Source organism: Pimephales promelas, chromosome 17 (assembly GCF_988280905.1).
Source record: "Pimephales promelas chromosome 17, fPimPro1.hap1.1, whole genome shotgun sequence".
Taxonomy (NCBI): Eukaryota; Metazoa; Chordata; class Actinopteri; order Cypriniformes; family Leuciscidae; genus Pimephales; species Pimephales promelas.
In genome coordinates, this window is record NC_142785.1 from 22,224,361 (window position 1) to 22,251,945 (window position 27,585).

General features: G+C 36.8%; 3 protein-coding genes across 3 annotated transcripts; all 3 read left to right on the forward strand.

Moving 5' to 3' along the window:
- The first annotated feature begins 1,809 nt into the window (after window positions 1-1,809).
- On the forward strand, window positions 1,810-20,476 carry hoxb1b (homeobox B1b). Its single transcript, XM_039664858.2, has 5 exons — window positions 1,810-2,177; window positions 13,481-13,591; window positions 16,988-17,450; window positions 17,581-19,673; window positions 19,782-20,476. The coding sequence occupies exons 4-5, from the start codon at window positions 19,091-19,093 to the stop codon at window positions 20,108-20,110; spliced, it is 912 nt and encodes a 303-aa protein (XP_039520792.2). The 5' UTR covers window positions 1,810-2,177; window positions 13,481-13,591; window positions 16,988-17,450; window positions 17,581-19,090; the 3' UTR covers window positions 20,111-20,476.
- Window positions 4,797-6,654, forward strand: hoxb6b (homeobox B6b). The gene is made up of 2 exons (XM_039664861.2): window positions 4,797-5,472; window positions 5,885-6,654. Exons 1-2 carry the CDS (start codon window positions 5,052-5,054, stop codon window positions 6,136-6,138), a joined length of 675 nt encoding a protein of 224 aa, XP_039520795.1. The 5' UTR covers window positions 4,797-5,051; the 3' UTR covers window positions 6,139-6,654.
- Window positions 7,321-9,550, forward strand: hoxb5b (homeobox B5b). Its single transcript, XM_039664860.2, has 2 exons — window positions 7,321-8,161; window positions 8,580-9,550. Exons 1-2 carry the CDS (start codon window positions 7,579-7,581, stop codon window positions 8,825-8,827), a joined length of 831 nt encoding a protein of 276 aa, XP_039520794.1. The 5' UTR covers window positions 7,321-7,578; the 3' UTR covers window positions 8,828-9,550.
- Window positions 20,477-27,585: the final 7,109 nt, after the last annotated feature.

The window sequence follows — 27,585 nt, forward strand, 5'->3', positions numbered from 1 at the left end:
GAGACTAAACGAATTTTGAGGCCTGGACTGGACAGAAGAAACTGTTAGCGTTTTCTTTAGGCTGGGCGTACAGGCTTGAGGATACCTATTTAGAGGTGTTACAGATTGTTTATATATTTTATAAAATGTACCAATATTATTATATAAGATATTTTCTGACGTTTTCATTATGAAAAGCCTATTTTCATGTTTCTGAGAATATCAATATCACAATCTCACGGGATCAACTGATTATATTTTTTTCGGCTGTATAGGCTATGTAGCTAATCCTATTGATAAAAAAAAAAAAAAAAAAAAAAACGAAATAGCCTATATTATGCCACACTTCGCAGGGCATTTCATCTGATCTCATGGGCAAACATTTTTACTATTATTGACAAGAATACGTTTGAAGGAATATATAGCTTTATGTAAAATTATAAACGTATGCAACATTGTCAACTCTTCTCAGAAAACGGTGTTATATACAGTACAAATATCTATTATAAACCACCGTTTTGTGCGGGCTCATCGTGTGGCCTATTAGCAGAATCATGCATTAAAATGTCCATTTAATAAATACATTTATAATATAGGCCTATATTTATTTAATAAAACAAAACAAGTTATTTAAAGTATGGGCCTACAAGTAACACTTAGAATCGTTTATGCCTAAAGAAAGACGAAATTTAATTATATTACATCCAATTATATTCACTGTAATTCCCAGTCTATGCCATCTATTTTCTCTTTCTAAAGCTAAACTTCAATAGAAATGACTAAACTCAAAATATAACAGATGGAAACGCTTATATTATGAGGATGAAATAATTATTTTGTCTATTTTAAGTTTTAAGAATACAATAACGAAAACACTATCTCGTTTGAAAAGCTAAATGAGTAAGAATTTGATTCTATATTTTATTTAGCAGTCTTAAACAAAAAAAATGTAGCTTTCTATACAAATTCAAATACATGCTTGTCGAGTTAACATTTAAACGAATATAGAGTGTATATATAGGCCCATTACACGTTAAAATTTGAAATGAATATAATTCTGAATGTATACCTCGTATGCTGCTTTTTTGGGCCTTTTTGGACAGCACGCGCTGCTGATCTTCAAGAGCATTGCCTTCTCGAGGTATAACCTACAAGACCATGCTCGGTCACTTTTGGGTTATACTGTTTTATGGCCCCAATAAATGTCGGAAATAAGTGTTTGTTCGTAGATACAGGAAGCAATTCTTTCCTCCACGCATGTTTAGTGCTGTAAAAAGCTTTCAAGTTCCATTTGTCTATTCTTCTCGTAAAATCACCTGACAAAAGAACGCACACTAGCTACTGAGAAACAGGGAATGGTGCTCTTTAATTTTTAGTGTAATTGGTCCATTTTAGTTTTAGCTACAACTGGTCCAAAGACCCTCTATGTCTAGCTTGAATGGAAATCGTTTTTATCTCTACATTCCGTTACATTTTCGTTGTGTTTAATAATAAAAATGGCAAAACCTTTGTGTAGCAGATCTAATCATCTACAACTGAAATGCTAGTAGCCTAATAGACTCAATTCTTCATCTTCAAAAAATAATGCATATAGCCAATATCTTTGGCTGGTAATGAAGTGAAGTCGTGCTTTTTTCCTCTCTTTTAACGAATAAAGATGGCGGCGACCGAGTTGCTGCTGAAGCAAAGCAATAAACTCACAGCTGTTTATGAAAATTTACAACTTTGTGATAGAACTTTATGTGTGGTTCTGCCATTGGATTGGCTGACAGGGGTCACGTGAGCAGCTCTCTGTGAACATGAACTTTTTATGATTTCCCAAGTGGCTATAATGCAGCATTCTTTTGGTCAGGGCGCAGTCAGTAGCACCTCTGTCCTTTATGTTTTTTACGTTTAGTTAAAGCAGACGGAAAGACAAATTCTCCTGAGCTGAGCGAATTGTGTGCGTTAATATGGATGGAAAGCTCGACGTCACGCTAGGACGAAGCGTCTTTAGATTTTCACATCAGCTAGGAGTGCAAGGGTCAAAATTCACTGAGGACCTTAGTTTATTCTTCTCTAATTTGTCAAGTTTTAGTTCTGTCGGTTTTACCCGTAGGCTACATCCAAAAAAAGACACGAGATCCTGGTTAACCGGCGAATCTGCGAGATTGTTTTGGATCATTCCATTGAAGCGGTGATGAACGGGAAAGGAAAAGGTAGGACTGGACCTATAGGCTTCTGTAGGCTTCTCCATTTATTCCAGCGATTTCATGATGCAAAAACGAATGTCCTTACACAATATCATCTTCTTTAGCTTGACAAACAGATCAAAGATAGTTCATTGAAGTAGATGAACTAGAATGAACATGCAGTAAGACTTAAGGCGTCGTAAGACGGTTTAAAAAAGATCGACACGATGTGCGTCGTAAATAGGCCTATTTGTGTCGATGTTTTAAAATGCTGACTGTTTTATTTGGCTAAAATGTATGCTTAAAAAGAAGTATTATTTACAGAGTTGCAAGATGGCCGCTGCTTTCAAATGATTATATGATATTTAGCCTACATTATCTTTGAGTTTACAAATCAGCATTACTGAGTTTCTTATTAGCAAGGCAATGCCCCATAGTAACAGCAATCTGCAAAGTCTTTTTGTGATTTATTTTTAAATTAAGGGCTGCAAAGTTGGCTGTAAAAGTTGGGTGTTTTAGCCATTGTAATTTCTTAAATGTTTCACGGAATTTGCTTAAGCCCAAGGCATTACATCTTTCCATCATTCATTCATGTTTCTGAGGATATTTGTGAGATATGTTTCAAAGCATCAACAGCTTTAATTGATGATATTTTTTGTTGTTGTTTGGGTTAAAAATGCATAGGCCTATAGCCTACTTGGAGGCTATTTTTATTTTTTGTATGGGTTAAATAATTTTGTCAATCTGAATAACCAAAATAATGTTTGACTTAGAATTACAATCACAATCAAAATATTGTTCTGGTGTCTCCCTGAAGAAGCACACCTTTTCTCAGTTCTTGCTCTGTGATGTCATCTAGTGACGAGATGTGGTAACTGTGGTGAAATTCAGTCTGTTTTTGGGTCTTCTCTTCAAGTGATCTGATTGACAGAAGACGTCGCGTTGCCTATATGTTTAACCAAAGTGTGCCTACAATGAGCTATAATCGAAAATGCAGTTTGGGAATGGTTTATGCATTGGGTCTAATTTGTAATGGTCTTTATACTCTTGCTCTACGATATTTTATATTTCTCTGCCCTTAGAAATTGACCTTGCACTGAAATTGAGTAACGTCATCTCTTTCTTTCTTTCTTTTTTTCTTTCTTTCTTTCTTTCTTTCTTTCTTTCTTTCTTTCTTTCTTTCTTTCTTTCTTTCTTTCTTTCTTTCTTTCTTTCTTTCTTTCTTTCGATCAAAACAAGAATCCTGTCAGAGGGTGAGGAAAAACTTAAATCATATTTATAATTTACTTAATCAGATATCAAATTATGACGACAAAAGAATCACTGCAGTCTTAAGAATATACGAGAAAGTCCCATCCTCCTTCCAAGGGATAAACTCACAACGATAACGTCATGAAGTAGCCTACTTACAGCAGCCTATCGATATTCAATAATACCTCTAAAGATCAATTTTTATTAATTTACAAATCAGTGATTAAAGTAGTGATTAATGGTTAGCTTTTCTGAGAGGTTTCCTTTCGCATTAATTGCTTAACTGCTTCATAAATGTATTATTTCAATATTACAATTGAAAGAATGTTTACAGAATGTTTTTAACTTATTAATTTGTTTTTAGTTGTATTTTTATATTTTTAAGGACACTATAGACATTACAGTTTTCAAATAAAACGTAAACCGGTCCTGTAATTGTGTTAGACTATGACAACTCTGACGATTTTAAACAAGACGACAACAAAGAGGCGAAGCCCTTTTTTAAACGTGGATTGTTGAGTTTTTATTTTCTTCTTTTCCCATTGATGCATGTTTTTTTATGATATAGGAAATTTGCTTGGTTGTATGTCCGCTGTGATTACATAAAGTATTGCAAAAGGTTTTCATGTTGAGTTCACTATATGCAATCTGCATTGAGTAAATGTGCACAATAGCCTATATTTCGATATACAACGTGGAAGTCATTCTGTACGATAGATAGATAGATAGATGGATAGATGGATAGATGGATGGATAGATAGATAGATAGATAGATAGATAGATAGATAGATAGATAGATAGATAGATAGATAGATAGATAGATAGATAGATAGATAGATAGATAGATAGATAGATGGATGGATGATATGTTGGAATGATTTTGAAGGCCTATATTGAAAATGCGACCAATTTATGTCTTTCTAAAACGAGCATAATTGCTCTTCATAGTGTATTGAAGTCAAGTTGTGCACTTTTCTAATCTATGCTGGGTAGTGTTTTTTTTTTTTTTTTTTTTAAATATAGCATGCGGGCGCGCTGTACACAGTGTTATTAGGCTAAAGAGGGTAAAGGTCAGTACAAGTTCGTGTTGGAGAATGAGAGCCCGTCTGTACGTCTCTGAAATTCTCTCGTACAACTGAATTAAGCCATGATGTCTGCATGATTTTCGAAATTTTAAGCATTGGACATTTTTAATGAAGACAGTCGAAATAAAAAATGACGTGCAGTTGCACATTTATTGAAGGCGGGCTGAATATTATTCGTTAAAAAAATTGAAAATGTGTTGGGGAAATTGATTACTGACCACATACTCCTATAAAATAATTGTTTATTTATATTATCGCATTTTAGATATATATTTTTTTGTTCTTTATTTTTTGTGGTAAACGGAGAAAACACTTGCATCTGAGTGTTTTGAAATGCCCTGGGGATTCCATTCTGTGCAACAAGAGGGCCCCCACCACACGTTTGTCAGAAGTGCTTAGGATTGGTCAGGCACAGATCAGCTGGTCCGTTTCCCCGCGGTCTCAGATTGGCACCTCGCCACCCCCCTTCGGCTAAAACCAAATCTCAGATAAAGTAATGGCAAAAACCACTTGGACTATAAAACACAACAAATCATAACACACGGACAATAACACTGGCCACCCCATGAGTTCCTATTTCGTCAACTCAACTTTTCCCGTGTCCCTGCCCGGAGGACAAGAGTCTTTCTTGGGTCAGATACCGTTATATTCCTCTGGATATACCGATCCTTTAAGACATTATCCAAGCGCTACGTTCGGAGCTACCAATGTCCAGGACAAGGTTTACACCACCTCGTATTACCAGCAAGCTGGGGGCGTTTTTGGACGAAGCGGATCCACCAGTGCTTGTGACTACACAACACCGAACATTTACCGAACCGCTGACCGCTCGTGCGCTATCGGAGGTCTGGAAGACTCGCTGGTCCTAACTCAGGACCAGTGCAAGACGGACTGCTCTGAACAGGCTACAGAGAGATATTTTAACACTGAAGACAAACCGTGTACCCCGGTTTACCCGTGGATGCAGAGGATGAACTCTTGTAATGGTAAGACACACGCCACACTACTTTCCATACGACTCTGTCAACATATTCCCTTTCTGCAATCTTTAGAGAAAGTTATACCCTGTAAAATAAATAGCTTACGGATGCAGTTAGCTGCATCCTGAATAGCCTATTACGCATTTTAGTAACCGTGAAGTAGGCTATTAGCGCATAAAGTCTTCCACATTTTATCTATTAGAGTAAGATAGCCTACATTCAACTGAACGAATTTTAATATAATTTTTTTTTTAACGAAGCCTATAGACTAGATAAAATGCAGATGTCAAATTTGATGTCGCTGCTGCAGTAACAGTCTTCGTAATAATGATAATGGTGACGATTGAAACAGTGTTCTTTTATTATTTCCCTGTTGTTTACTGGATGTTGACCTGGCTTTCTTTCACCTTTTTGACAGGAATGCCTGGAAGCACTGGCCGCAGGGGTCGTCAAACCTACACTCGGTTTCAGACTCTTGAACTGGAAAAGGAGTTCCACTTTAACAGATATTTGACCAGAAGGAGACGAATTGAGATATCGCACGCTCTCTGTTTGACGGAACGTCAGATAAAGATATGGTTCCAAAACCGTAGAATGAAATGGAAAAAGGAGAATAAAGTGATGAACTCCGCAAAGGGCAGCGAAGAGGAGGATGGTGGAAAGGCGGGGTAAATGTTAAAAGCAGCTTATGACGAAGCCCTGGAAACATTGTACATAACATGTAGCCTAGTTTGAACTAATAAGTAGCCTACTGGTTTGTCCAACAAGAAAGAAAAAACTACCTAATAAGTTTTATGTTGCCCTAATAAGCTTCAAGAGGGACTCTTTTTTTTATTTAAAAAAAAAAAAAAAAAAAACATGCGTCTAAATCACCTCTAAAGAAGGTAAAATATAGCCTATGGGAGGTGCTTTTACCACTATTATATATTTTGCGGTATTATTCTAAACTAATAAGACAACGTTTTCTCTCTGTTTGATCATTCTAATGCCTATAATTTGAAGCAAATCATAATTTGATGTTTAAAACATCGGGATTAAAGGTCTTATGCTACATTGAATATGTGCTATAAAAAGAAGAAAATTGGACATTTTGATGGTTAATTTATTGGGTCGTCACTTTGTGTATGTATATGTGAATGCACTAAGAATAACACTTTGTTAGCAATGTCATTTTGTCAATAAAATGATTGTTTAACAATTACTGTGGTTTATCCTTTCTTTGTTTCTATGGGCATCTTCTCAATGAGCCAGAGACATTTTATTATTATCAGCTTTATGCGTTTTTCTAAAATATTTTATCTGGTAGACATCTGTATAATAATAATATATTATTATTATTATTATTAGGCTATATAGCCAGCTGCATTTTAAATCCCAACTCTTTACTGCCTCGTGAAGCTTTGCTGTTCTAACGGGCCAGTTTGAAATATGAATCTGGCCTATTTTTTATTTTATTTTATTTATTATTTTTTATTCATCTTGTAGATCTAGGCTATGTAGTTTGACGGTCAAAAACTAGGTTGACTAACCTATGTTAAAAAGCCACCTATATGCGGTTTGGTAGACTATATGGAAACTGAATAAAGTCGCTGAAACAGCCTAGATTGCTTTGAGAATCTAAAACTAATAAAAAGAAAAAAGGAAAATGGCGTGAAATATTCACACTTTATTTACTAATTTAGCTCACATCTATTTGTAAATACGACTTAGTGTTAGTGTTAAAATAGCAACAGTGTTACAAAATTATGCAGCAAAAATGCTATCCGAAATGTGCAGGTGTTTGGTTATGTTACAGTTCTTCCAGTAGGTGACGCCCTCCGCTAACGTGGGATATGGCGCTCGATGGGGAGGCACCATTGAGTTGAACCCAACGATCATCATTTCGTCATCATTTGTAACCATAGAGCATGAATTACCTCTTGAAGTCATCAGAGAGAATTTACGACTGGTCAACAAAGGCACGTGATGCCCTAACGCTCTCCCATATTTGGCCGCATACATGGCAAAAACGAAGTACAGTGCATTGCTATAATTCATTATTACATCATAAATTGTGCGGCGCTGGATTTTAACGACCAAGATCTACAAATCAAGACATTTTAAAACATCCAAATGAGCTCTTATTTTCTAAACTCGTTCTCAGGGCGCTATCCAAATGGGTCTGACTATCAGTTACTAAATTATGGTACTAACGGCGCTATGAACGCTTCTTACAGGGACTCCACCAGCATGCATTCCGGGTCTTTCGGTTACAACTACAATGGAATAGACCTTAGTGTAAATCGTCCCAACAATGGCCATTTCGGGGAAGTTGGAGATAATTCTCGCTCTTTCCAAAATCCGGGTCAGGAGACCCGGTACAGACAGTCGAGCTGCTCGCTCTCGTCTCCAAACCCCCTGTCTTGTGCCACCAGCGAGACTCTGGAACTGAAGGGTTCATCTCCTCCATCTGATCAGAGCACACCAACCGGCAACAGCAGACTCACCAACAGCAACAATCTCACCAGCAGCAATAGCACACATTTTGCGGATACAGACGAAACCAATGTCTCGTCCGAGACCGAGGAAGGAGCACAGACCACCAGCACCACACGCACGCAGAAGCAAGAATCTGTGGCGACCTCGACTACAACACCCAACGACGGTCAAACTCCACAGATATTTCCATGGATGAGGAAGCTGCACATTAACCATGGTATACACATCTCCTTTTTTATTTAGGCATTATAGAATGAAAATGTTAACGCCTTATTTGGATGATAACAGCTTATTAAAGAAGTTGAATTAAACGTGAATTAAATGCATGTTTTTTTTATTTGTACAGAACTAATGTTTGTCTTACAAAAATAATCCTTTGACGAACCATTAATTTCACTTAAGTATAGGTTAAATAGAGAATAACCACTCCACCTGGGAGGTGACTGCATGTAAAATTATTGCATGTGTGCAGCAATAAAGCCATAAAATGCAATGCTACTAAACTACACGTCGCCTTGATTATATTCTAAACAGCCAGCAGTCCAACATCCAAAATGTAACGGACATTTAACTCCATTTCCGTTTGATGGTTTGGTTATGTTTTCTTATTATGTCTTTGCCCTTGCTTATGCCAGATATGACTGGACCTGATGGGAAACGGGCTCGAACAGCTTACACTCGCTACCAGACGCTCGAGCTGGAGAAAGAGTTCCATTTCAATAGATATCTAACACGCAGGAGGAGAATAGAGATTGCTCACGCTCTCTGCCTCTCAGAGAGGCAAATCAAAATCTGGTTCCAAAATCGCAGGATGAAATGGAAGAAGGACAATAAACTGAAAAGCATGAGTCTGGCTACGGCGGGGAGCGCATTTCAAAATTGAGCAAATCACGTCACATTAATTGGAAAATTCGACTACTGTTACAGCGCTGCACCTTTCAGCTTGTTGGTATCACCTGACGACGTGTGATTTCCCCCGTGCAACTCAAAAATTGTCAGCTCTTGAATATTGTTATCACATATACTAAACTAGTTACAATTGCCATAAAATGAGTGTGAATGTCAAGTGTGTCAAGTTTATACATTCGTGGAGGAAAGCATGTTCCATGTGAGCTATTCGTGCAACGTATTCTAGACCTGTTACAGGAATTATGTACAGTACAACTCGCACTACCTAACTATCTTAAGTGATAGTTTAAAAAAGAGAAACTTTTGTTGTATCCTTGAACTTGTATTGAAACGTCATGTATTATTCACGCAACATGCTATATTCTTGTTATGTGCCGGGCTTTTTGGTTTCTCGCATAGATGATACCTGCATCGCGAGACAAATAATCTTTTCGCACTTACATTTGTGTATACTTAGGCTGCAGCACAAGATTACTTTGGGCTCGTAAGATGTCCATGAAGAATGTCTTTATACAGTAGTGACCAATATGTTATTTGTAGTGCACAACGTGAGTTATGAACGTTCTGTGTTAAAAGTTGGAGAAAAAAAGTTTTGTTAATTGACATGTTGATGGTAGCCTATCTCTGCCATTTTTTTTGTATTTGTGTCTGAACTGAAAATGAGTTGATCCAAAAAGAAAAATAAAGTTTTCTCTCAGTCATAGATGAAAGTCTCTTTTTGTCTTGGCCTGTTTGGTTAGTGATCCCAACGTTGGACAATTCATTACATGGGACACTAGTTCTAATTTCACCCACCAGTTCACCAGTTCTTTAAATAATAATTTTCTCTTAAATGTAATCATCATTCTACATGTATAGGCTATCTTAAATTAAGCGTGGGTGTCACTGTTTATGTGTTCTGTTGCATATAAAACAATAGTCCATTCAGTTTGGGCTGCGCTCTGCGAGGAAACTTTGGATATCGACTAAGATCAAGAATATGGCTTATAAAACGGCAATACTCTAACTCAGCACAGGCTATATGTCACAGCACAACTCAACTTATTAACGATGTTTTAACCATCTGCATTATTTGGTTGGAAACACAGCAGACAAATCATCCACCTGAATATTTTCTTCTGAAGTCCACTCCATAACACCAACATGTAGCTCTAAAAAAGTCACGTGAGGTCCATAAAGTTAGTTTTATGGTTTTAGGGGGGTTGACAATGTGCTACATAATTCACAATCTTGAATGTAACTGACTGTTTAACTGCTTCAGCGGGATTCTAAAGGTTGTGGGCAGCATGCGGAGTCTTCTCAAACTGGACAGTCCTTATATCCCATGCTGACTAGGCTGTCAACAATGATTTTCATAATATTTCTGCTGGATGTGAAACGATGTCTTCTCTGTAGTTCTCAAGTAAGTCTCTTTCTTGGCTACAGATGTTCATTCTTTTAATGAATTGTTTTTTTTAAGGATCACGAATTTTAATTTACTATTTAATTTAAAGCTTTATAAATATCAGATAATGCAGACTTGTTTGGTTTACATATTATTAAATGATAAAATATATTTTTAAAACACGGTGGATTTTGACTCGGTAAAAAAAAAAATCATTAACCTTATATGTGTGACTGAATGCATAAGTTAACATTTCTATTTGAGAAGCTGTTAATTTGCGTGGATTATGGAATATATTTTATCCTTGTATTTTCAGTAATACTTGAAGAAGTAAATCTAAAAATTATTTCACTTTTACAAAATTTTAAAAATCTACTTCACAACAGATGTCCAAAAATTTGGAATAGAGACAATTTTTCATGGTTAAACATATACAGAGCAAGTTTACATTTTTGTTGGTTATTCTATCCCATGGTGAATTGTGTGATTAATCAGGAAAAGATCAATCTGGGAAAAAAGGGGGGAAATAGTTTTACCCTCGTTTGTGTATTGCACATTTATTTATTTTTTTTATTTTTTGTCTGGACCTTTGATATAGGCCTAGGTTAGGTGCAAAATTTTGGAGGTGAGGTTCTAAGTGTGTGTGTTTTAAAGATACTAGGATGGATGTAAGGATGTAACTATTTTCTCGTGATAGAAACGGTTCTTCGATTCATAACTATTAAAGTCCCATTTTACCCCTATAATGTGTTTTGCATATTGATAGGGGTAATCTGGGCGCTGTTCTCATCAATTATTCATTGGGAAGGGATCACTCCGAGGTCAGGAGACTAGAGTGGCACACACACACGCCTTATACGAGAGAAGCACAAGGTCCATGCCGAACAGACTAGATGGTAATCCTTCGCAGTTTTGGAATACATTTTCACTCAGCACTCAGTTCGGTCTAATTCTCTTAAAGCCATTTTTATACTGAAACGGCATTGTTGAGAGGGGCAGACTTTGAAAGTTGTACGAGCAAATAGAGTAGCCTAGTCGACGAAACGCTAAACAGAATAAATTATTTTGAAAGTTCTGGTATTTTTAATTTTATTCTACTTGATTAATAAATAAAAGCAATGTCTCCGAACGTCAATTTTGTTGCTATTTAGATTGATGTAATGTTGCTTCATCACCAGCAGGGCCCGCCTCACACCGAGCTCCTGATCGGTTTTTACTCATTCTGCATAGCGAGACATTCTGACGCTTTCAATTTTTTTTTTTTCATGAAATTAGGCTATATTTAGGGATTAAAAAAACAAAAACACACAAAAAAAAAAAAAAAAAAAAAAAAGCACACACACGTAAACCGCGAAAATGGAAATATTTTTCAATGTGGCAGCTTAATTTTTTCTTTTGTTGGCTTTTGATGTGGGACCCGTCTAAACAATTATTGTTAAAATAAGCTCATTAAATAAACTAGCCTATGAGGAAGAGTGTAATTATAAAGCAATGGGACCTAATGAGAAAAAAACGCTTTCTGGTAGAAATATTAAATGTGGAAATGTCCAAATATCATAGCTAGATAGAATATAATGATAAAAAATTAAAATAATAATAATAAAAAAAAATACTGTGCGTGATGGCATGGTGAAGGATCAGAGTTCATGCTGAGGTCATCCAGCTTATGTGATGGCACCATTCTCGGCTTTTGTGGGAAAGGCAAAAACATAAATAAATTGAGAGCAGTGACTTATATAAAGCTCAGATAATTTATGTTGTAGGATGATGTAGTCTAATATTTGGAGGTATATGCTATTTTTTCTAAATAATTGAAATAAATTAATAAATAACCATACTGCTAGGTGTATATACATTTCTAACATTTGTGTATTTAGGCTACACGTTGAATGAAATTAAAATAGGAATTCTTGGTGAATATTTAATCAGCGGTCTGTCTGTAGTTTGTAGTGCGATAACACGTTCAGGAAAGCAGTAATCGAAAGTGTGCTGCAGCAGCAGGATTGCCTAATGAAGTTGATAAACGATATTTCGCTTAAGGTTATCTTGAATTTTTCATCTTTAATCGATCGTTATGCGCCCAAAAGGTTCTGCGATGTCTTCAGTGAAGCTGTTGGAAGGCTAGTCCAGCAGAGACACACGAAATGAAAGTCAGAGAGAAAAAAGCCAAATGCATACGTAAAATTGTACAAATGGATTTACAATGTGAAATGTACAGGAGGCAAAGAAAATATAGACATCGAGAAACAGGATGGGGACCATCGTTAGTGCAAAAGAGTGAGGCACATAGTAAGTTTACTTATCTCTTTATGATAGGCTATCAGGATTTCATCCAAATAAGCAATGAAACAGAACATGCGTGATAGCCTTGCTTTTTTTTCTTTTTTGCAAGCTGTTATATTAATATAGCCTATAAAGCATGTTTGACTAGTATTGGATTAGAACTGTTGAGGTATGGGAACGTAGCAAGTAACTAATGCAAATTATATAATGGGTGCAAATCTGAAAGTTATCTGTGCTCAAATGACAGTTGTTGTTGTTTTCAACAAATTCACAATAAAGGGGTCACATTTGGCCTGGCAGAAAAGTTTAACAGATGCCGATGATGTCAGTCATCTATATATACCCTGTAGATCCGAATTTGTGTGAATAGAAAGTCGCAAATTCGTGTCTTGGGGAAGATGTAGTTGACATAAACACGACGCCATTGTGGAATTGAGGATATTCCAACACTATCTCTGCACCTTTTTGTCCCGGGCATACGCTTACTTTTTTAATTATTTATTTGTGTGTGTGTGTGTGTGTGTGTGTGTGTGTGTGTGTGTGTTTATGCGTGTCATTATTAGAGACATGGTTAAAAAAACTAATCATGATGCGAAGGTTTTAAAAGTTAGACACCTGATGGCGCTACATCATTTGTCAAATAGAGACACATTGACACCGCGAAAACGTGAGGAATTTTTCAGTATTCAGCAATGAATTTTCCATGTTCTCGGAGACAGACAATGGTATTTTACAGATATCAAATCAAGCAAAAAAAAAAAAAAAAAAAAAAAAAAAAAAAAAATCCATCAACGCACGAGGCTCATAACATAAGCTATAAGACTATTATAAAGCCTAGCAATTTACATAAGAATAATACAATAATCGAAATTGTAAAATACTTCAGGATATGATAAACTGTGTTACTCAATGTCTCATTATGCTAATTAAACCTGATTTTACTTTCCTTTATTGTTCTAGCAACAAGTCTATTCCAATGGGGCTGCGTGTGACCCTGGACACGTTTTCCATGCTATTCATCAAATGGACAATCTGCAGACAGTTGAGAAGAAGGAACATGACAAGAAACAGGTAGCCTAATTTTTACATCAGGAAATACTGCCAGATATCAACTGGATTTATCTTTGCTTTTATATTACATAATGCATGAATAGTGAAGAAGTCAGAGCCTATCCAGTGTTGTGTGGTTAGGCTATTTTTGTTATTTCTTGAATAAAATAGACTTCTGTCTCTTATTGATATGAAGAGCAGGCTAGCTATTTCAAGGAGAAGGATAAAGAGGTGGATTAAGTAAAAAAGATACTGGTTCCACGTCCCTTATTTGCTAGTCACGTGATTCATTGAATTATTGGTGAAGAGGCTGCATAGCAGAAAGGCAACGCAGCCAATTCGTCAAGACTGGCTTTTCGCCGAGTTAACTTGTGTGAGTTTTTTGGGGGGTGTTCTTCGCAAGAAGCTATCCTCATCATTGCCGTGAACAGTCGAGGGAGAAATGTATCAACCGCACAGCATAAGCACCACACATTGTGAGTAAGCCTTTAGATAAAGCTAAAAGATGCTTATCTTTTAAGAGAACATGTAAAGAGAACATGTAAAGGCCAATACTAAGATGCATATTCATATTTTTCCCAACACAGTCTCATGAAGATGCATGCGTATCTATACCACAAGTGTCATTTTCATTTAAATGTGTATGAAAACACTTAAACTATTACAAATGCAAGTAGTTATAACTCGTGTTAGGCTATTTGTTTATAGCGAAAGAATTGTCACGGAATATTTTTTTATGTTACATTTTCTGGATTTTTGCAGGTTTTTGTATAGCCTTATGAAATATATTTGACATAATAGTACAATTGTAACAGAGCACTCTAAAATGCTGGGTTGTTTTAACCCAAATTTGGGTCTATATATATATATATATATATATATATATATATATATATATGGACAAACTTAGCTATTAGGTTAAAAATTGTAGGCTATTAAAAAATGTAACCCAATGGATAGGTTCGTCCATGCATATTTGACCCAAATTTGGCTTAACAACCCAGAATTTTTTTAGAGCATACGCTCATAAATATTTTGACTACAAGTTAGTCTATATAGATGATTAATGTAATGAAGTAGCCGATATAGAGCCTATTGTGTTGTAGGCTGGGTTATGGACTGGTAATATCAATAAAATAGTTAGGGTTAGATTGTTAAGTCCTTAATGGGTTCGTCTGATGGTGACTATATCAGTTTTGGACCGTCTATAACGAATCCACGTTTACAATGACATGAACAAAGCAATGGAACACTAGAGATCAACTTGAGAGATCAAAGGCCCTCGGACCTTTGGGGAATTGATCGCAGAACCATCCCAAGACAGCGGCACTCTCTCATCTTCAACATCGCTAATTACAATATCATGCACGAATAATTCGAAACAGATGTTCCCTTTACAAGCATACAACCATTTAATGGCAAATATGTTAGCTGACATATAGGATAATCTACTTTTTTTTTTGATGGTGCAGGCATACCAGAGTTATTTTTTTGTGTTTTCAGAAATATGACTCGTTATACCGCAGAGAAAACGTATATTTTCACTTTTCGTCGCCATAACCAATATTGGCCTTGGATATGCAGTAGCCTATTTTAGCCTATTTGTATTCTGTAATTTGCTGGTGAAAATCTTTCACACATGCTAAATTCATTTATTTTCATTTTTATTAAAATTAATTTTAAATGGCTCCTCAATAAATGCATTGAACGTTTATCTCACTACATGAGCCACTATCCGTTTATTTAATTGAAAATACCACACATCTCTTCATTGGTTTGTGTTCTTGATCGTTTGGTGTACACCACGTCAATACTGCTTCAGAGCAACATCCTGATCTTGCTTAATTTTTGTTTGTTTCGCAGTTCAATTTATATCGATTGCCAACTCCGAGAGACATCCTTCTTTGCCTCCATCAGCTTTTACATTCAAGACATTTGTATTCCTCTCAGAAGAGGACAATTTCCTTTCAGGAGCCTGATGTCGCTTTAGACAGAATATGGATAATGAACGTATTTTTGTTTGGTTATGAAGTTTTCTTTTCTGTGTCTGATAAGTGTTGGCTCATTATGCACATTTCACCCGGGTCTTTTGCTTACCCATAGATTTGATACACTCGATCCTTTGGCTTTAATCTCTTAGGCTATAGGTAAGCATTTATTGCATTTCTATCGTCATATCAGAGAGAAACATTAGCATACACGTTAAGACATGACTCATATTCAGTGACAATTACAGCAGCACTTCGGGTACCTGAAAACATTATTGTTTTCAACAAGGATTTAATATAGGATATATGCATTGCAAATATTTCTGTGATTTGTGACTGCGAAACCAAGCTGCTGAAGAATAAGCTCACAGTTTGTGAATGGCGGAGGATCTGTCTGGGTGATTAATAGCCCTAGTATTTTGGCAAAGGTTCAAAACGAGTTCACTGGGCTTTGTGCGTTGTTTTAGACTGCACACAAACCCTTCCCATTGTTTTTTTCCCCAACTACTTCGTTATTTAGTTATGTTTTTTGTTTTTTTTTCCATCCCAGTCACGATTAGGAATATATATTTTCAAAGAGCCACCATGTTCTTAATTTACATGCTTGCTTATTATTTACCATAACGCCACCATAATCGTTTGATTTAGCCTAAGTGATTTTCAATTGAGATCTTGTTGTAGTCTACTTCGAGATAATTCATTCAAGAGCATTATTTTGATGCTCATGATTACGATTTTCCAAACGTTGTTTTTCTGGTTGAATTGCCTTCCTTAGAAAAAGACAGACGATGTTTCGCAGCAATACAAAGATCAGATGTCGACCTTATAGGCTAATGGGTCTAATAAAACGAGAATATGACGTGCAAATGGATCTTTTATTTTTAAGTTTTTCAGAAAACAGTTAATTGTTTCGCTACCGATATGCTATTTTTCTCAAATCTGTAGAATTATTTCGAGACCCTGATTTTACGTCGGTAGCCTATGAAAAATAAAATAAAAAAATAATAAAAATAAAATAAAATAAAAATAATTTCTCAAATATTTTTTAACGCATTATTTTTAGCTATACGTTAGGCCTACATTTCATATTTTTAATGCAATTGTAGGCTACATGTATTTAGCCTATTTATTTGGCACAGTGTCCGCTAGGAAAAAATGTTTTAAAATACAATATTTGATTTATTCTGTGTTTGTGATTTGTTCACATTGCACAACAAGGCGCATTTTTAAGCAAAAAATCAAAAAACAAAAACAAACTATATACATTAGCCTATGTGTTTTTTTCAACACAGCATCAGCATAGTGAGATATTCTGGTTTTAGGCAGTGCATGCTCTGCGAAATAAAAACTATTCATATATTTTTGTCCTTTTAGTTGCGATGATGGATTCATGTTCCCTGACTCACACCGTGTTGCTCTGACCCTGCAGGTCATTTTCCAGCGGGCCTCCGGAATCACACTGTCACATGACACGAGAGGACAGAGTTTTTCTAAACCCCCAGAAAGGACCATAACTGATGAAAGCCGTCCAGAAAATGCATATAACGAACAACAATAACGCCTTTCACAACGTCGCGGAATTATTTGCAACAATCTCGTGCATTTGAACGTAATGACAAAATTCATCAAAACACCAAACACTTTGGGTAAGAGACCGGTAAAGACGAACTTGCAGTGAGATGGATACAGAACAAGATAAAGAGGACGTATAAACGAGAGAGAGAGAAAAACAAAGTTGAACAATCCTCAATCAAGACAGAAAAACGCCAGTGTTTCTTGTTGCAATCGGAGATAACTTTAGGAATCAACAAGTTCTAACTGTAGCCTATTACAAACCCATATTTTATTGGACGAGTTCAAGCAAACGACAAAGAGCAGCGCGGCATTTGGTGGTGAGTATCCCGCAGTCATTTCACAGACAATGTGGGAAATGGTCGCTGTTGTTAATTCAAATATTGTTAATCCGAGTTTTATCCAAATAATTGGTTCAAATCCAATTAATATGAATATCCTCTTTAACAGCTCAGGAGTGACAAGAAAACCCCGCTGGGATTCATTGCCTCAAAAAAAGCACATACTGCTATAGCCTACAAGTGACCAGTTGTAGAGAGAAGTTCCTCTTCAACCCATATTTGTGCTGGCGAAGACGTGTGAAAATGCCCAGTTTATTCAAACCTCTAATGAGAGGAAAATAAAAGTCTGGTTTCAAAACCGGAGGATGAGGCAAAAAAGGTTCTAGGTTGAAAAGAATGCCTCTCCTTGCTATCTGGACCATCTCTTTTCAACAGCCCATCTCCACCGTCTTGAGTGAAACATGCAGAGATTTATTTATTCATGGCATCTAGTGCCTCAGGTAAAAGGTCATTTCGCAAAATCTGGGTATGCTTATCCAGTCTATAGCCTATATGGGTAGCATTCTCTGGACAACCACATAACTGACATGTTCCCTAGAGCGTCTAATGTCCCCCTTCAAATGATTAAATGCCAGTTTGATGTAATATTTCCAAAATTATTTTTTAATGGTAAATAAGTATTATAATAATGTACTTGATTTAATAACGTCATTGGGGTAATAATTCAAAGTATTGTGTGAAAATGAAAAGCTCTGTGAATTTGACATTTTAGTGCGTGTTATTTATAATTTATTTTGGCCTATTGCTTCTGATGGGCTCAATTCAAGGTTCTCGCGATGTTCATTTGAAATCAAGATAACCATCAGAGTTTAACTTGGACAATTTACAACTCTATGGCCTAATAATTGTATCTATTCGAATGGAAATTGTTTGTCACTAGCACACAAAAATTATGTTTTGGGTTTCACTAATCGAAATAGCATCCATAAGATCTTAATCATATAAACCAAGGGCAAATTCACGATCTCTCTCTGCTTAAATTAGCTAAATATTCTAGCATGTTATAACCCTTACTTTAATGGGTGATTAGGCTTAGGCCTAAGCATTATTTTAGAAAGTGGCTCACTATACCGAGGGAGCGAGAGTGAGATATATCCTAAAACCAATCTTTGGCTATTGGTTTATATAGAAGTTAATTAAAATGGGAATTTTGACTTAAAATTAGCACAATAAACTTCTTCGGGAAAAAAAACACAAAGGCAGACTTCAAGTCAATGTATAGGGGTATGATGAATTTTTAGGGCCTATTTATTTATAGCTTTCAACACAACTGCAGTTGTTCCCGTCACGAACACAATGAATTCACTGTTATAATCGCTGTGCTCCCTTTAATTCACATTAGATCTACATTGGCAGTTTATCAGATTGATGGGTGCATTCGATTGATGTGTTTGTCATGTAAATACGAATCGTTTGATGGACACCTGCAACGCCCAGAGTGCTACCGCAGGTCGCACACCATTGGTGCAAAATTAGTCACATGATCTGTCACTTAACTGATATGAGCTCGGATACAACTTTGTGTGGTTTGACGTACTGCTTCGAGGTTGTAGGGGCACTGGGACCACACATCGGCTTATATTGACCCTGCTTAATCAATTTCGCTTGGTCAGTCAACAATGAATTCCTACTTAGATTATACGATTTATAACCGTGGTGCTAACACTTACAGTTCGAAGGTTGGGTGTTTTTCTATGGAACAAGAATACTTGCCAAGTGCTTGTGCAAGTAGTACAAATAATTACATTCCCGATGGACGGTCAGTCGGAGGAAACAATTTTACACCAGCATCGCATGAAACTCATGGCACAACTTATGCACAACAGCCATACCACATGAATATGGAAATGGGGAAAACTGGACACACCAATTTCTGCAAGCAAACCCGACCTCCTCTCTTGGACTATGGACATCAGCACGTTCTCACTCAAACAGATGACCACATGCGCCTTCAGTCCCCTGCTTTTTCTGTCGTGAATATGGGATCCAACATTGGAACTTACAGTGACTCGAACTGCAGGCCTGGCTCGGTCTCTGCAAGCCATTATCAGTCATTTCCTTACGGAGAACACGAACCGCACGGCTACGGCTCGTTCAGCAAGTACCAGGTCTCCCCTGACAGTGACAGCGATTCCAAGACGAACATCACACAAGCGCCAACGTTTGACTGGATGAAAGTCAAGAGGAACCCCCCTAAAACAGGTGAGTTTGGGGTACAGTGGCCACTACATTAATGAAGGCTTGGTCTTATTAAAATGTTCTCAAATTATGTTTCTAACCTTATTTTTTTATTCATAATTGTGTCTTTAGTCGCCGAATATGGGATCCACGGCCAGCAGAACATAATACGCACCAATTTTACCACCAAGCAGCTCACCGAACTTGAGAAAGAGTTTCACTTCAACAAGTACCTGACTAGGGCTCGCAGAGTGGAGGTGGCCGCAACCCTAGAACTGAACGAAACGCAGGTTAAAATTTGGTTTCAGAATCGCAGAATGAAACAAAAGAAGCGCGAGAAGGAAGGAACAGTCCCAATAATTAAACGAGCGACTCTTTGCACTTCTGGTCAAAGCGCAGACAACTCAAACAGCTCATCCCCCGGTGCTTCGCCAACCTCTGACACTTCCACTACTATTTGATTCTTACGTGCGATTGTGGCAAACGAACTTCTGTTTCATCACTGTGCTGTGGAGAACTACCTAACTTATTCTGCTGTCCTAGACAAAGCATTGTGCTAGAGTGTGCAAGTGTGTTTAAAGTAATAATTTGGCTGCATTAGAGCCACTGAATTCTTGGTTTAACAGGGTACATGCTTAATAATAAAAAGCAAGACTTTTAAATGTTATTTTTTTCTGCCATTGGTTGTTTATCTTATGTTGCACTACAGATTCGTTCCTCTGTTGAAAGAGAAAGAAACTGTACAAAAGACTGACATGTTCAAGTATTTAGAAAACAAACAGTGACAGTGACACTGTGATAAATAAATATTTTATTTTTCTGAAATATGTTTGATTTCTAATTACATCTCATTTAAATCAATTTATTGATTTTCTTTTAATTAAAAGGCTTTTCATGATGTGGGTAAGATTGTGTCCTTTGTCCGAGGATGTTGCAATACAATGGGACCTAATTTAAATCAGTGTTGCTCTAGTCTGTATAGTTTGACAAGAGGAATGTTGCATTACACACCGGGTGGCTTCCTATGACCTTTTCACCTTTTTGTGCCTCCAAGCTCTCTAAACATGTAAACACTCCTTGTTGCACAGAATACCACTCACTGTCTAGATTTGGGGTTTTAATCCTTCTTGGCGCAGCGCAACAATATGGCAGGTAAAGAAATAGCTGAGTAAGACCCTTTCTAATTACTAAGTCATTATGATAATTCATAAGGCTCTTTTTATCGTATTTGAACAATGTTCAACAAGGCCAGAAAGAAGAGTGATTAATAATGGCCTCATTTCACAGACAGGGCTTAGATTAAGCTAGGGTAAAGTTCGTATGGCACGAATGTCATTTCTCGTGCCATTTATACGCCAAAACTAGTTTTTGCGTGTATATAGTACGCGTTTTTCGCGTGCATATGATACGCACTTTTTGGCGTATAATAAGTATGAACTCACCATATTTAAGATAGCTCAGTGCAAATTGCATTCAGTTACAACATCTCAAAATGCATTTTAGTCTGGGACTAGCTTAAGCCTTGTCTGTGAAACTGGGTGTAGGCCTATATAATAAACCAAATTACCTTCATCTGCAAAAACATTTTACTGCAAATATGTTTATTAATTTCATTTGATGTTCATTTATGGAACATCAGATTCAGAATCTAAGCAAAGAGATGAGCTATTACAGAGAGAGGAGGTGGGGGGGGGGGGCTGTTTAACCCTAGATACTATCTCCATTAGCCTCAATTCTTCTAGAAAGTTTGCAAAGACTTGACAACTCTGTTTCATTCCCCTGATCATCTGATGGACTGCTCCAATATTTACCCAGGGTGTTGGGTTTGCACAGTGTTTGCCCCAGCAGCCACGCACTGTCAGCACCATCTCCACTGACCAGGTTCATTTGGAGTTCAGGCCTGAATTAATTCACAAAAGCCACGGGCCTGTCCAGCAGGGGATGAGAAGGGTGTCTTCCCAAAGGTCAATCAGAGTGTTATCTCTCTCCAAAACAAATTATCCACTATAAACTGAAAATCTAATTGAATCTCTAATATAAATAAAGACAATAAAATGCATTTTAAATAAACGAATAAAACAAAAGCTGTGATTTAGGGCATCGAGATATGTTCACTGAGCAATTTCACATCAATTCAAAGGTGAAACCCTAATAAAATGGCAAAGTTAAATCCGTTCCAAGTCCATCTAACTCAAATGACAAAAATGGTTAAGGACATGATGCTGATTATTTCATTTCATTTAAAATAAATAGTGCATAAACATGTCATAATGGCACAAATGAAATTAGCATGTGGAAAAAGGAAAAACAAAAAAAAATAGTCAGCTATACAAGGAAGAAAACAGCAACAATGCAATGTGTACTTAAAGTTATTAAGTATGTAGTGTTTGTTGCTTGCCCTTTTGGGTTGTGTGGCACTGGGCTCCTACTGGGTCTCCCATCTGTGGGCTTCAGTGGAAGAGCTAGTGCTGCAGAGACAGATGTTCAGGCAGCCTGGAGGAGGAGGAGGCTGTTTTTCACCAGGTTGTCAGCATGCAGAAAAGGCTCACACTGCAGAATGTAGGGCAAGAGGAGGAATTAGAGGAAGATAAAAGTAGCATCCTCAAACAATAATAATGCGTAGGGAAGGAATAGTCTGTTTGGAAAGAGATTGAGAGAGAGATAGATGTGTAGCTGGGAAAGAGGCAGTCAGCAGTAGTCATCAAAAAGTCAGATATTAGGTGTAAAAAAAGAAGGAATATTTGTTTTATGATTACATCAGGTAAGATTGGCAAATATTTCAAAGAAAGACGCACTCTATATTCTGATAAATGATGCCACAGTATTCCATATCACTTTGCTAGCAAAATTGTATCCTTTCATGAAAAAAAAAAAAAAATACATATATGGAAGTTTAAACTTCCTGACAAAGAATATACTGTTCAAAACTCTGGGGTTGGTGAGATATTTTTTAAAAAGACATTCATATATTTTTTTTTTTGGCAAGGATGTATTCAATTGATTAAAAGTAACAGTAAAGGCATTTAGTCATAAAATATTTACGTTTAAAATAAATGCTGTTTTAAGCTTTCTATTCATCATTTAAATTCCACAAAACTATTAAGCAACACAACTGTTTTCAGCATTGAAAAAATAAGAATGTTTCTAGAGTCATGTGATGCTGAAGACTGGAGCAAAGGCTGCTGAATATTCAGCTTTCACATGAAAATATTACACTCTAAAAAATGCTGGGTTGTTTCCACCCTAATTTGGGTCAAATATGAACAAACCCATGTTGGGTTAAAAATGCAATTAAAACATGTACAGTTGAAAGTGAAAGTTTAGGTTGGGTTAATTTGAAATTACATTTTTAACCCAAGATTTCGGTTTGTCCATATTTTACCAAAATTTGGGTTCAAACAACCCAGCATTGTTTAGAGTGTATGTTTTAAACAAATATTTAAATTGGGGAAAATAATGACATCCAATACTTAATAAAATGCAATGGGGGGAAAAAAAACCCCAGTGATATAACAAATTAAAAACTCAACGACAAAAATCATATTGACAGGTACACCGCCTTTGCTGTCAGGTCACTATTAAGGTGATGTTTGGGGCAGATCTGAAGCTTGTGATGTATATACTCTCCCTGCTGGGTGTGCTTGTCAGAAGGTCTTTTACAAATCAAATGCCTGGCTTGACTTCCTGAGTCTTGTTCAAGTCCCTCTGAAGCATGTCACTCTGCTGGGGTGCATGACCTCAAAGAGATAAAAAAGAATGCTGTATACACTATTCATGGGCTTGAAACAGGGGTCAGGGGGTCATTTTATATGTCTTCTTGTCTTTCACAGACATACAGTCAACAGCTAAGACAGTGGCCACATGCAGATAGCCTCCTCCTCTCAGTGAAAACAGGAAGAACAGGAAGCCTTCCTCTTACCCTCTCCACACAGACCCATATGACCATCCCCCTCTCGCTCAATCGTATCCATGTCCTCACGAGGCGATATAATCAGTCCACCGCCTTATTAGCTGAGTAACTGAGAGGGACAAGCTCCTAGACCCTGTAGCACACAGGCTGGGTTCTTGCCAGTGAGCAACCAACAGATATTGGTTTAAGCAGTGTAAAAACAAACTTGCAAGATTTTTTATAGCGTAACACTGATTAGATTGTGATGTCGAGAGAAGTAAAGTTATTGGACCTGCATGCTTAGAAAGGGCTATTTGGAAAGTTGCCAGTTACTCTCAAAACCAACACTGGCGTTTTTTTTTTATAATTGAATTGACGAATTTCCTGCATGTGGTTTTGTTTGTGGGGATCATAGAGCTTGGCAAAGTGTGCTCTGTCACTCATATGATTTAGAGAGGAAAGTAGTGCGCGCCAGAGGGAGACAAATGAAAGCTGACAGTTCATTTTATCAGTGACAGATCGTTGATCTCATGGACTGCCTCCCTGGTCTCTCTTAGAAGACTGTGGAGGTTGAATATTAGTGGATACTGATACAACCAAACACCCCCTTCTGAATCCCAAAGGCTTTATATTCCAACCAGCAGAATATGAGCTACAGCTACACATAGAAGCTACAAAACCAAAGTAGTATCAGATATTAGTAATTATACAATTAACATGATATTATTTTAGGATTAATAGTTTCCCTTTCCACAGTTCAATCTCATAGAAACCTTTGTATTTAACAGGAAAAAATACATAAATACAAGCAAAATCAGTCAACTTTTAGTTTAGCTTCATGATGGAAATATAGACAGATAATGTTTAAAGGGATAGTTCACCCCCCCCCCCCCAAAAAAAAAAAAAAATACTGTCATCATTCACTCATCTTCATGCTTTCCCATACCTGTATGAAAATATTTTGTATAATCTTTTTGTCTAGAGTAGACAATGAAAGTCAATGGGGTCCAAAACATCACTGTGTGGACATTTGTTTTTAATGTTTCATAGAAAAACATAAATTCATACAGGATTTGAATGACATGAGGATTATTATTATTATTATTATTATTTGGATGTACTATACCATACTATTATTGTTATTTGGATGTACTATACCATATACCATACCATTGGATTTACTATACACATATGTATGCACATTAGCCCCCAGGTTCCCGAGGCTTAGTCCCAGACTAAAATTTGAGCTGGTTTAAAATATCTTAAAATATGTCATTGCTATAGTTTTGTCTCAAGATGCACATGTTTCTTTTCAAGACATGTTTATAAAAGCTACTTAAATGTCCTAATTGAATTAAGACCTTAATCTCCACCTGTGAAACCGGGCCTAGATATTTTTTTTATATATATTTTTTTTGATGTTATCTAAAAAATTGGAATTTTTCAGAGTTATTAATTTCAACAGTACACTTTCAAATGGTCCTAAACAATTTAGCCATTTGTGTATGAGCAAACAGAGAACTGAATTTATTCTGCAAAAGAACAGTAGTGAAAAACGTTCCTCTAAGCTCACCATGATTGATATGTGGGCGTTGCCATAAGCTGATACCTGGGAAAACCCTTTTGACAAACTGTCATACTTTCCCCCATCTTCTTTAAAAGTATATACCTCACAGGTCCTTAAACACCCACACAAACATCTTCTAAGTGATGCCTGCAAGTGCCTGAAGTGTCTTGTGTATGTGTGGGGAGGTTAATTAGCAGCAATGAGCTGAAACTGAGTTCAAAGGGTCAAACCAGCGACAGAGATCAGCCCAAGGCTTTGAACGGGCAAAAATGTTTTCATACCATTTAACAAGAAACGCATTATAAACCGGTTGATAGTAATTAAATCTCATAATGGAATATGCAACAAACTCTGAAAATGTTCTAGTGGCTTCATATTGACCCCTGGGTCTCTCGAGGGGTGTGCGACCATGTCGGAGTGTGATTTCTGTCAGGTTGGGGGCTCTCAGATGACAGAGTTCTGCCCCTCCCCCAAGTGAAACGCAAATGAAAAGGAATGCAGAGATAAAAAAGCCTGTGTTCCCAGATAAGGGTACAGAAGAAAGGAGTAGGCGAATGCTAAAAGAGCTCTCTTGGGGAGATGAGAGGCGCTGATGTCAGTGTTGGTGGTAGGAGATCATAGCAGGTTCCTCTCATCAGCCCAGGCCTGTGTTTGATACTGGGTCTTTGTCGCTCTTTCAGCTGTGCATTGTTGGGAGGTGTAATCCCGGGCGGATTACAAAGGCAAGATCCTTTCATATGGCTGTGCCCAGCAGGCAGGAGGCAGTGCTCATGCTGGAGTGGAGGGCCACGCTCATTCCTCTATCTACCTTCACAAGGGGCCATATAGCTGCAGGGACAGTGACGAAGGGGTCATTCGGTCATGTCCTCTTCTTGGAATTCTGCTCCCCCGTCTCCATTCAGATGTTTTTCTTTCATGATCTGCGTCCAGCCTGTACCTGTACACAACACCTTACACCCAATAAACTGTCAAATATCATAAAATAATGAATACAAGCTCTGATATTTAGCTTGAATTAAATCTTCCACAATGAACAACTGTGTTGAGGTAAACCAATATTAGGAGGAACATCCAATATAGGAACATTTATATTTTTACCTGGAGGACGAAAAAACGTGTGGGAAAATCTCAGATTTATACTGAAGGATGATCTCAAGCCATAGTGGGAGTAGAAAATCATGTGAGTGCTCTTTTAAACTGGCCAGGTGACCGTAAAGCAATGCCACGGCAACCACACAGCAACGCTCTGAAAACAACCCACAACACCCTACCATTGTGGCGAGGGCTTTTGTAATCATCAATTAGGCTACACTGTCTTCAGAAAATCTTAAAACATATAGGCTTTTACATTTGTCTGCAAGGTAAGGTTTATGCACAATGTAAAAAGGTTCCTGGGGTAAAAGGTTCATTTGAAAAAACAAAAAAAACAAACCACTAGTACTTTCCTAAACACCACTTTGTCAATATGCACTGAAAACATAACCATAAAATCATCATGTGTAATGATGATTTTGATTAAATTAGATCTAATATGTAAACATTTTTTGATCATTACATAGCAGATGAAAATCTCTGAAATTATCATATATATTGAGACAAAAAAAAAAGGCAGAACTAAAAATGACTTTTTTATGTTGCAACTAAAACATTGAAACTAAAAATACATTATATTCATGTCTGAATTGTTTTTCATCGTTGGGAGGGAAGAGATATGTAAAACGGATCACACTAACTTCTCAAATTAAAATGGAGATTAAATAGTAAAAATTTATTTATATTGGAGCTCCAAGATATTTATTGTACTGGACGAAACGCAAAACAACATAAGCTCTTATTAAACATTTAAATGTTTATGAAATGCGTGAAAAGTGTTAAAATATACTGGTACAATTACAAATGTCTGGAATGTCATTGTCTTTCCTGCAATTTGAGCCTTGCTTTAAGCACACTGCCCTGTGTAGGCTAACTGCAAATAATAAATTATACAACTTGACCTGACTAAATAAGTTGTTAATATGTTACTCAAAAACATTTTGTCTAAAACATTTGGATATGATGAGATTTTTTTTTTGTGCCATATCACTTCCCCAGAGGCTTTTTGCCCCAGGTTGCAACTGGAGGGGTGGGGTGCTTTTGTGTGGTTAAGAAAAAAAAAAAAAAAAACCATAATACAATACAAACAAACAAACTTTTTTCACCTTCTAACATTTCTTCTTACACATATTATGTTGGTCAATAAATATATGTAGTAGCATAAACATAATCAAAATAAATGGGCTTTGCTGTGATTACATTCTGTTATTAAGGTAATAACTTTAAAAACAGAAGAGATTGTGCCGACCCAATGTGATGCCAGCTCAGCATCAAACTGCTGATTCAGAATTTTGCAAAATTGTGAGAGGCAAGCAAAAGCTTTTGTGATATGATGCAAATGGATCAGACAGACTACATGACAATAACATAAGTAATTCCACAGTGAC

Excerpts from the sequence above, each read along its gene's own strand:
- hoxb1b (XM_039664858.2), top strand. The coding sequence starts at position 19,091 with ATGAATTCCTACTTAGATTATACGATTTATAACCGTGGTGCTAACACT. Across the intron at positions 19,674-19,781 it reads GAGGAACCCCCCTAAAACAG|TCGCCGAATATGGGATCCAC; the intron begins GTGAGTTTGGGG and ends TTGTGTCTTTAG.
- hoxb5b (XM_039664860.2), top strand. The coding sequence starts at position 7,579 with ATGAGCTCTTATTTTCTAAACTCGTTCTCAGGGCGCTATCCAAATGGG. Across the intron at positions 8,162-8,579 it reads GAAGCTGCACATTAACCATG|ATATGACTGGACCTGATGGG; the intron begins GTATACACATCT and ends TGCTTATGCCAG.
- hoxb6b (XM_039664861.2), top strand. The coding sequence starts at position 5,052 with ATGAGTTCCTATTTCGTCAACTCAACTTTTCCCGTGTCCCTGCCCGGA. Across the intron at positions 5,473-5,884 it reads GAGGATGAACTCTTGTAATG|GAATGCCTGGAAGCACTGGC; the intron begins GTAAGACACACG and ends CCTTTTTGACAG.